We start from the raw sequence: 11,460 nt of genomic DNA on the forward strand, positions 1-11,460 counted from the left end.
CCCTTTAATGCCCTTAATTTTAAGATAGGACATGCAATTCACAACTAATGATGTTTAGGTATTGTAGAAGAATGAAATTATCAAAGGCATAGGTTTTATAGACAGTGTTTAATGGTAAGGTGGTGGTCGTCGTAGCAATTAACGATATAATTGGTGTTCATGAAATATTTCCTAGACGTTAATACTATTATAAACGTAGCAATTAACGATATAATTGGTGTTCATGAAATATTTTCTAGACGTTAATACTATTATAAACGTAGCAAATAAGCTTTCTTCTGCTAGAAAGGTCATGTTTGGTGAATAGCTTTTTAATGGTTTTGTTTGGCTTTGGCTTCTAATTCTACATGTGATCAAACAACAACAAAATATTTAGTTAAAGCCTTTTTTATAGTAAAATTATAAACACATTACATGTCATTGCTTGAAATTTAAACTAAAAGTTTCAATCCATTAACCATTAATCTTCCAATAACAAACAAACTATGACTAAATTTAAACTAAAAGTTTCAATCTATTAGCCATTAATCTTCCAACTAAACACAACCGTTAACTAATGCATATTTTTTCTACTCTCATATGTACGACCAATCTGCCAATCAGCCGGTGCCACATCGTTGAATTGAAACGTCTTACCATTACTAGTAGACACTTGAAATGAGAGACTTTGACCCTCCAACCTCGTCCAAGTTTGCCAATTTTGCCCCCAATTACGGCTCATTTGTGTCCAACTTGTTTTTGATCCTTTAATATTCACCCCAGAAACATCCCCTACACCACCAGCATTATAAACCAAAACCATCAACCAATATGAATTCCCTTTAAGCTCAAACTTAACACCTCCTTTCTTTTGGCATTTCACTCTTCTATAAAGAACCGGAACAATACCGCCTTTGTACTCAGCAATCTTTAGGAACATAGGCATTGACAAATCGAAATGTTTTCGCGGTGGATTGCACCATGCTTGTGGTGTTTCTTCGTACCATGGAGGGCAGAAGTTGGTGGCCGTTACTCGAATCGGACGAACCCCTTGCTTACACCATTTTGAGTCTATGCAAGCTATTTCGAAACACGCTCCGCAAGCCGCCCCATCGTTGAAGAGTGCTGTACTTAGTGCTGTTGTTTCTAGACCATAACCTTGCTTGAATAGGTCACCGTACCCACATGCACCATCTGTGTATATTAAATTCATGCATGAAATGTTAATTATATGTAACCACATAATCATTTTCTATAACATTTAAGAAATGGACTAATAGAACGTTTAGCTATTCACAATTAATAAAAAATGGATGTTGGTGCAGTAGTGATTGGGGTTGCACTTCATAGAGAGGATCGTGTGTTTGGTCCCCGACAATAACAATTGGGAGGGGACTGAAACATAATGTGGATTAGCCCAGAGGGTGAATCATAATGTGGAACACCAAAATAAAAATATCCATTTTTTTGTTTGTAAATTTTACATCATACCACGTATATGTTGATGAAATTTAACAATTGAATTTTTGCACAAAAATGTAAACGATATGCTAAAAAAGTAAGAGAAGTGTAGAATTTGTACCTCACAAAAATTCACTCCGCATCACAAGATTGACAACTAAAAAGATGCACATTTCAAAATCAACAACCTCTAATTTAATTTTTATAACAAAACAACTAAGACATCAAAATCAATTATAAATTGTAAATACACTCTAGTTCCCAACATCTAGTGTTACTAAAATTTTATTTTTTCGAATTCATCTTTACAAATACATATTATCTGATTTCATGAGATTAGATAAAAATTACATCGCACAAATCAGATTCAAAAAGGACTCATTTCTTTAAACAAACACAATTCTATAACAAACATCACAAACTAATGAGATTTACAATTAAAATATTAGTCGATACTCCTTCCATCCAAATTTATTAGTTGACACGATACTAATACAAATTGCATAACCAACCTGTGTGTTTATTAATATAGTATAGGACTGTAGTAGACAAATAAGAAAAACTTACACATGGTATCGCCTCCGCTAATATCACCGTAAAACGTTGCATGAGCGAAATCCCATCCATGTCCACCATGATTGATATCATTTGATCCCTGAGTTGTAACAGCAATTAGCCCTAATATTACTACATAATAACCTGCTAATAATTGAAAATTAGCCATTGCAAAAATAATTTTGCTATTACAATAGTTGGGTAGAAGAAAGCCTAATTAGCTTGTGCTTTTATTTTTGCTGTTAGAATACTTAACTATAAAATGCCTACATTCATGGTAATCTTGCATTTTAAACTAGAGAAATAGTCATATTGTTTGACTTCAATTTTAAAACATTAATTAAGATTAAGTAAAATCACAAGGTAAAAAAGTATAATATTAGGTTTGATATTTAAGATCCTTATTTTCTGCTAGTATTGAGAATTTGAGATAACAACATTATAATTATAAAGAAAGTAATATATGGGATTTTTTTTTTATTAAAGGAAATTAATGATGTTTGATTGTGATCCAATCTTTCATCCTAATATTGAGTGTCTACCATTAAATAATAGGATTAGAATGAAAAGAAAACAAAATTAATCTATTTTTTTTTCTTTCAAAAAAAATTAATCTACTTTTTTGAATGCTCCATAGCTTCCAAAATATATTCTTACTTATACAAATTAGTTAGCGTGATTATTTATTTCAAATGTAACCTCTATATATATATATGAATTGCTAGTTTATTTATATAGATTTTAAAATAAGGTTAGATAAGGTTTAATTTAAAAATAATTTAAGTTTATACGATGCTAATCATCAATTAACCTATACTAAAAGCGAACCTAAAATGACACTTGTCACAATGTCATTAACAATTTTCCCGCCCATTTTACTTTCCATTTTTAAGAAGATACTTTAAGAAATTATTTTATAATAATGAAAAATATCTTTCTTCCAGTTAAAATTCTTAACAATAATAACTCTCCATATAAACCCAACTAATATATATTTATATTTACTTTTGAATTAATATTATGAGTATAATTTTTTTATAAAATTCAATACAATAATAACTCTTTAAAAAATTAATAACAACCGTGCATTGCACGGGATTTAAACTAGTTTTTTAAACTAAGATTAAATATACAAATGCACGACTTTATATTTATTTATTTTTTATTACGTGTTTAAGTCTATTATTATCATGTGAAATACTTCAAAAGCATAGTACATATATTTATCAAGAAGAATTTTTCTCAAAAATAAAAAAAAAATCAAGAAATTGACATATGACACATTTACTTAACTTATCACCTGTTGCTGTAGTTGACCAAATTTTACATATAGGCCTATTGTTTTGATAGAGTATATGTGAATGTTCTAGAAGCCTTCGAAACATTCAAGTAAGGTTAGTTATCATCTTGCTCATATTTTCTCTAGAATTATCTACTTAAATGTTTTAGAGAATTATTCTTGACATTGAAAGCAACTAGAATTATATTTCGTGAAAATTATAGAACATTGTTGGTTACAAGAAAAATGAAGGAAGTTCTGAAATCTTTTAGCAATTTCTTGTTTCTTCCAAGCTCCACCATCAAATGTAAATATATTTTATGGGCATTCAATCAACATACACATACAAGAAATTATACTTATACACAAGTCTGATTGTCGTTTGTGGAGTTTATTTAGAGGATTTTTTATTTACTTTTATGTCTTTTAATTTACTTTCGTTGTGCACTCACCAATCTTTACGATGAGAATTTTTATTTATAATTGGTCATTACTAAAGCATTTAAAAATTACATTTTAATACAAATCTAACATATTATATGCATTTACTTTTAAATAATTTCGATTAAGTGAAAGTATGACTATCAATTCAATGTAGTACTATAAGCTAAGTGACCGAAATGCTTGTAATTTATAATCAAGTGAAAGCACGGCTATCATCGTAACCTATAATCAAGGAAAATCACGGCTATCAATATACGACAATAAGTGGGTGACATGCTCATAAACAAATGATGAACAAACTCCATAATTAACTTATCAATCAATATATATATTAAATCTCATGGCAAGGATTGTAATCTTGCCACGTGTTATCTTGCCACGTGTTGCTAACCTTGCCATGTCACCTATATCAATTACTAATATTTCCTCAAAAAAATTTATTATTTGTTAGCATTAATATTTGAACCCATAAGCCATAACATCTATACTAATATACTAAAAGACGTTACTAAAAACGTCTCTGTACCAGACCATGCCATGTCACCTACTCAATCTCTCATTATGCCACATCAACACTACTCAATCAACTAGAATACGGTGCAACGTCCGGGCTACACACTAGTTTGTTAGTTAAAAAAATGTGTTTCAAATCGAACTTTCCCCCTAAGTCGAAATTATCATTGTCTATAAATCACATTGAACCAAGTCCAAGTTGTCCCGTCATCCACATTATAGACACCAACAATATATCCTCCAACTCTTTTTTTAGTTTAATATTAGATCGATATAATCACAATTATATACGGAGAAAGAAGCAAGAGAATAATACAAGGAGCCCTAAATCTAATGGCTCAAAAGGTTACTCTTTTTTTAGTTTAATATAAGATTCATATAATCACAATTATATACGGGGAAAGAAACAAGAGAATAATATAAGGAGTCCTAAATCTAATGGCTCAAAAGGTACGATCTAATTGATCAACTAAAGTCCTTTTATAACACAAAGAAACCCTAATAAAAATCCTAAATTGTTTCCTAAATATACTCAAATAGCTGTCATAGAAAAGATATAATTTTAGGAAATATTACATAAATTATCCTGGTAGAACCAAACTACCCAGATAGATCCGCAGCTAGCTCATGCCTGTCGCAAGTCCTCATAGGGCCGAGCTATAGCTCACTCGCATATAGCTATAGCTCACCCGCTCGTTGCAATTTTCCAGTTTCATCCGGTTTTCATAAAATGGCCATAACTTTCTCGTTTTTTGTTGTAATTGCACATGTGACCTAATGTTGGAAAGTTCTTGAACCAAGCTATCACCTTCAACTTGAATCACCTCAAAAATACTTGTAGTTTAAGATATATCTGCATTCAAAGTCTGCCTACTAAATTTCGAGGCACAATCTAACACTTATAAATCATAGATACTTATCATATATTCATATTTTATCTTATAATCTTGAACTAATGGCTTATGATTTCCCTTCCCTTAACCCTTGAACCTGTTGGTTTTATCATTTTCATTTTTTTTTACATTATCATAAACAAGTTGGAAAATCTGAAAACCAAATATTTCTACCCTGTTCAATACAGTTAGGGCCTGTTCATATTTACTTAATTTCAGTTCAGTTCAGTTCAGCTCCAATCATTTCAGTTCAGTTCAGTTCAGTTCAGCTTAGTTCAGTAAATATGGACAGGCCCTTAGTCTTTATCTTATTTTATTTGAAATTATCAACACTTTTGTTATTTTAGCATATTAGCTCTTATTTTATTTTATCTGAATTTATTTTACTCCGTAACTAATTAAACCACGTGAGGAAAGCAAAGTCAAGTTGGATACCAAGTCATAAATTTCCTGGATTTATCTCCGTGAATTTTTTTTACAACAATAATGAACATTATTGAATCATATCTCGCTCCCACCTTCTCTTAAACTTTATTCTTGACATATTTGCCTTTGTCAATAAGACAATCACTATTCAAACATGAAAAACTTTTATAGACTAAGTGAATATAATCTTGAGGTATTATCTTGCCCGGAAAATGATGTTTATAATTATTAAAGTACATATCCAATCCTCTTGTAAAATAATCTCCCTAATTCTAGCCTCTTAAAAATTATCTTCTCCTTCAAATGACTGGCCAAATTGCCAATTTGGTGGTGCAACACCTTCAAACACTAATGATTCTCCATCACTAGTAGTCACTTGGAAGGACAAGGATTGGTTGATCCAACCCGAACCACCAACTTGCCAGTTCATACCCCAACTTCGCGCCATTTGCACCCAATTGCCCGAATGCTTTATCTTCATGTCTACAACATCTCCGGCTCCTCCAACATTGAAGACTAATACCAAAAGAAAATTAGGGTTTCCATTAATAAGAAATTTGACACCTCCTTGCTTAGCACAAGGTATCCTCTTGTATTGCACGGGTACTATACCAGCTTTGTACTCAGCAATTGTGACAAACATGGATTCCGTTAAGTCAAAGTGGTGCAATGGAGGATTACACCATGCCGCGGGACCATAAGAAGGTGGACACAAGTTGGTGGCCGTGACCTTGATTAGGCCAGGTTTGCACCATTTTGAGTTTGTACATCGAATTTCATAACATGATCCACAAGTTGCACCCTTTGAAAAAAGTGCTGTGCTAAGAGCTGTTGTTTGTAATCCATATCCTTGCGTTAGAGTACTATAACCACAAGCACCCTCTGCATGGTGCCATGCAACAAAAAAAAATAAATTATAGATTACAAATACGCATATATAAAGTATAAACAGGTAGTATTCATATATTTGATCCGTATAGATAGTGCGAGATAGCTCAGGTGGTTAGAGACTTAAAGCTCTGATCTGTCCCGATTTCAAGGGATTTTAGGATTAATTCTTATCACCCGCACTTATAGCTCTCTAAACATTACTGTAAAAAAATTATATGTGCTCCATTGCATAATGATTTTACTTGCACAAAAATTGACAAGGGCTTCAAAATCATTGTTTTACAAAATACTTTACTAAATTCTAAATTTTATGATATAATTGAAGATTAGATTATTGATCGAAAAATTTTATATTTATATGTAGCGAAAAAAATAATTTGTATACCGAAATATCATATCAAATTATATTGTGGCTGGGCTTCATATAGGGGCTCTATGCGACCGGTTACTTTAATGTGCACGTGCTCATCAAAATCATTGTTAGCGTTAGTGAAAAACATACTCTCTCCTTTCTTTTTTATTTTACGTACTCACTTTCCATTTAGATCCGCTCTTTTTGTTCTACTCACTTTGTTTTATTCCATCTTTAGCTTACCCCTTTTACCATCTTCTCCTTTAGCCCCAAAATAATTAGACATTTCTACACACTCGATCTCTTACTTTATCAACCTTTTTCTTACACTAGCTAATTATAATCTACCTTTTCACATCAATTTTCTTATTACTTTTATTACATCCGTTCATATTATATATTCAATACTTATATATATATTTAAAGTGTTTATCAATTTATAGTAATTGAGTTGAATCTAAAGAAACGAAGAAAGTATTGTATAACAAACATCTAGGTATAACAATTTCAAGCTAGAAAACTCACTGTCAGTTTCGTGACCCATCATATCACCATAAAATGTAGCATGGGCATCAATCCAACCTTGACAATCTACCTTTGTAACAAAGGCCATGATAGCAAGAAATCCAAATACATTTTGAGAAAAATATGACATTTTTTTTAACAAATTAAATAATCAAAAATAAAAAGTAAATGCAAAGAAATTTTTTAGTGAGATTTTAATATCACATATAATCAAATGTAAAAAAATTGTCTTGTTGTTTGACTTAAATTTCAAAAAAAAATTAAAAGTAATTATTATTTTTTTTGAAAAAAAAAAAGTAATTATTTTAGAACACTTATCAAGCTCTTTTTTCTTTTTTTTATTTTACTTTTTTTTTTAATTTTTAGACACAACAGCTTGTTTTTTTGGACAAAGGACAAAACACTTATTAAGTAGAGTAAATAAAATCACAAGTAAAAAAGGTAATATATAAAGTGTTGATTGTTTGCGATCCCATTTTTTCTGCTAATATTAAGTTAACTGGATCAAATTTTTAGGAAAGTAAGAAATTAATGGACTTTGATTTTTTACAATTATAGTGCTTGATTTGTGATCCACATTTCCTGCTACTATTGACTACGGTTCAAAGTGTTATATTTGAAGGAAAAGAATTCTAATTGTGGATTACTCATTATTTTGTTTCAATTTAAGGAAATTCTTTTAGTACTGTTCGTCAAAAAAAAGGGAAATTATTTAGTACTTGTATAGTCGTATTGGTTTTTCCATTTGGAACACAAATAGAAAACTAGAGAAAAACACAAATAATTAATTTTTCCTTCTTGAGAATGATTTCCTAATATCTTATTTTCTTTCCTATCTTAATAAAAGAAAGTTACAAATAATAATAACACGCAATAATATATGAGTCCATAAATCCCGAAGAGATCAAGCTTAAGCTTAATTAAATCAATCCCATTTCTGCTAATTTAAAATAGTTGATACTCATCTAGAGTCTAGACATTGGATTATATTTCAACATTATTTAAATCTACAACAATAATGTCCTTTGTTGGTTTTTCTACCAAAAATCAACTTCAGTTAGGTTATTATGTCACTCATCGATTATTAATTAAACATCTAAAATAATCTAATATATATATATATATAAAGGGGAGTTTTTTCCCGAGTTTTTAGAGAGCCACGTAGGATTTAATTTTCTTAGAGCGCCATGTAGGATTATAAATTTTTGTTATAGCCAATCAAATAATTTTCTTTTAGAATTAAATAATTCAAATGCCACATAGGAAAAATTGACAAATGAAATTTTAAAGTTTAAATAATTATATATTATAGTATTATACATTATCAAAAATTAGAATTAAAAAATTAAAATTAAATTACCTTATTTATGATAAACATAATAAGTATGAACGTAAATTTGCTTTACTTAAAAAAAAAAAAAAAAAAAAAAAAAAAAAAAAAAAAAAAAAAAAAAAAAAAACTACCTTATGTACGATAAACATAAGAAGTATATGATAATGATAATTTTGCTTCATTAAAATAAAATTACTTTATCATTACTATGTGGTTTTTTATATAAAAATACATGTATATGAAAAAATATTTTAGCAAGTTAATTTTAAGTAAAGATAGCTATGAGCCTATGATCATTGGTTGTTGATAAGATGCGTGGGATTATTTCCCAATTGAGGAGCAACGAAACCGTGAAGAAGAAAGGGGGTCTGACTTTGAGGATCTTTATATCTTTTTCTTTAATTCTAATTTTCTTTTTCTTTTTATTTTATTTTTATTTCTTTGCCTTTTCTTTTCTTTTTCAATTTCTTTTTCCTTTTTCTGGTTTTCTTTATATTTTCCTTTTTAGTAAGTTAGTTCTTTTATTTTCTTTTTCTTTAATTTTCTTTCATTTTTATTTTCCTAGCTTAGTCTTTTTAATACCCATTTTTTGGGTTCACCAAGTTGGATTATTATTGAAGTTTTCGTTTTTTTTTAATCTAATAATTTTTCTTAATTATTATATCATCAAAATATAATAGTATAAAAGATAATAGATAATGACAAATTTTTTGTATAAGCTTCAAAGATAGATTTTAATAATAAAAAATTAAAAATATTTCATAATCTTATGGTAATACCCTACTATTATAAATTGACGTATAATGCAAAATCAATCGACACCAAACAATTTCGTGTTAGTAATTCGTGTCAAATTTAAATCATACATGGTTGGGTAATTCATAATTTAACTTATATATATAATTGTTACTTACATTATATAATTGTTACTTACATCGTGTTTTTATTTGAAATACTTTATGATTATTCGCTTATGATTTTATGTGCTATTTTTTTCCTACAGATTTAATTTGATCAGAGAATTAAATTCGAGCAAAAATAATTGGAAAATCAAAGTACGAGTTTCTCGGCTGTTTCACGACAAACATTCACTGTGACGAAAATTATTGAACCAAGTGTACTTAAGGTAAGTTTTGATGAAAATTATTGAAACAAGTGTTCTTAATTAACATATGTTTTTCATTTAAAGTTTTGAAAAAAAATTCTTAAAAATATAATTATTTATTATTCTTTAGAAAGGACAAGGAAGATGCAACAATGAAAGAAAATCATACAAGTCACATAGTTAAGGAAGATGGAAAACGTTCTCATGATGAAACTGATAATTATAAGGAAGATGACAACGATTCCACCAACAACCCCTAAAAAGGGGGTGTTTGCTTCAAGCATATTAGGTATAAGGTATGGGTTTGGAATGACCAAAACTCATACCTTGTGTTTGTTTCTTGAAATTTCATTTTTCAAACCCATACCTCAAACCCCCAAGGTATGGGTTTTTGAAACCCAAGGGGGGAGGTGGGTATGGCTCATACCCATACCTTTAGTTTTAAAATTAAAAGGAAAACTATCATTCATAGATAAAAACCAAACACATGAAATCAAGTATCAAGTTCCAACCCCATACCACCCAGGTTTCATTCCTCATTCCAAACTCATACCATTGTTTGAACCAAACGTCCCCTTAAAAAATTGAAGGTATATACTCTTTCAGATATTTGTTGCTTTGCTAGATATTTTCTTTTTTTTTTTTGACAAAAATTTTGCTAGATAAATAAAATACTATTGAATTTACTAACCATTTATATATGTATATATATTGCAGGCTTAATTTCCACGATCAAAACTTCTTATATAAAGATCAAATAAGTTTAATGGGGCGAAAGGATATTTAAACTTCATAAGTATCATCCATAGTTTAGTAATTAAATTCATTAGATAGTTATTAGAAATTTTAGATTTATGCCAATAATTTATTCGTGAGGATTTTTTTTTCATATTTTTTTTGTATGGAATCATATTTGTAGCCTTTTGAACTATGTTGTTATTTATTTATTTAGATGTTTCTTTAATTATTATTACCTAATCTATTACTATTAAATAAAAAATTATTATCTAATAAATTCTTTCATCATTGTTGACCTGACAATTATAGGATAAGGTAATAAAATAATTTTGAAGCAATATTTCAATAATTGTTTTAAAATTAGAGTGACACAAATATAAAAAAATAATAAAAAAAAGGTGACACAAAAAATGATAGCTATGAAATATAAAATGAATATACTGTACTTTGTAATTGTATTCAAGTTTAATTATAGTGGTGATAAAGAAAACATATAGTAATTTGTATACAAGACTATTTTAAATACCTATGTATGCTTCACCAAAAAAAAAAAAAAAAAAAAAAAAAAAAAAAAATATGTAAGCAATCTTAGCACCGTATAGAGTTTTCATGAGTTACCTAAATTTATATTATTAATTAATTGAAATGATAAATTTTAATAATCATTATAATTTTAATAAATTTAACAATTTAGATAGTGAAATACACTTTTAAAAAATATAATAATTATAATAGTATAAGTATGTCATATAATCCTAACTCATCTCTATATAGGAATATTTGTGAATGTCAGGCAGCCACGAGTAAAAGTTTTACTTTCTTTCTTCCTTTTTTTTAAAAAATTTTTTTAAAAAGATTTATACTTAAGATAATTAATAATTCAACCATTTGATTGTTAATTTTACTCTCTTCAACCGTTTAATAATAAAGTTTTAAAAAATTAAAGGGCAGTAGCTAAAGGAGAAT

At 28.7% G+C, this 11,460-nt stretch overlaps 1 protein-coding gene and 1 pseudogene across 1 annotated transcript; both read right to left on the minus strand.

Annotated features, from left to right (window-relative positions):
• Positions 1 to 553: 553 nt before the first annotated feature.
• LOC145597082 (expansin-A25 pseudogene) lies at positions 554 to 2,164 on the minus strand (annotated as a pseudogene).
• A 3,666-nt stretch (positions 2,165 to 5,830) lies between these two features.
• Positions 5,831 to 7,448, minus strand: LOC145599257 (expansin-A23-like). Its single transcript, XM_081655657.1, has 2 exons — positions 7,319 to 7,448; positions 5,831 to 6,432 (listed from the first exon to the last, which is right to left on the minus strand). Exons 1-2 carry the CDS (start codon positions 7,446 to 7,448, stop codon positions 5,831 to 5,833), a joined length of 732 nt encoding a protein of 243 aa, XP_081511783.1.
• Between the last annotated feature and the right edge of the window lie 4,012 nt (positions 7,449 to 11,460).

This window comes from Chenopodium album, chromosome 20 (assembly GCF_948465745.1).
Source record: "Chenopodium album chromosome 20, dcCheAlbu1.1, whole genome shotgun sequence".
NCBI classification, from domain to species: domain Eukaryota; kingdom Viridiplantae; phylum Streptophyta; class Magnoliopsida; order Caryophyllales; family Amaranthaceae; genus Chenopodium; species Chenopodium album.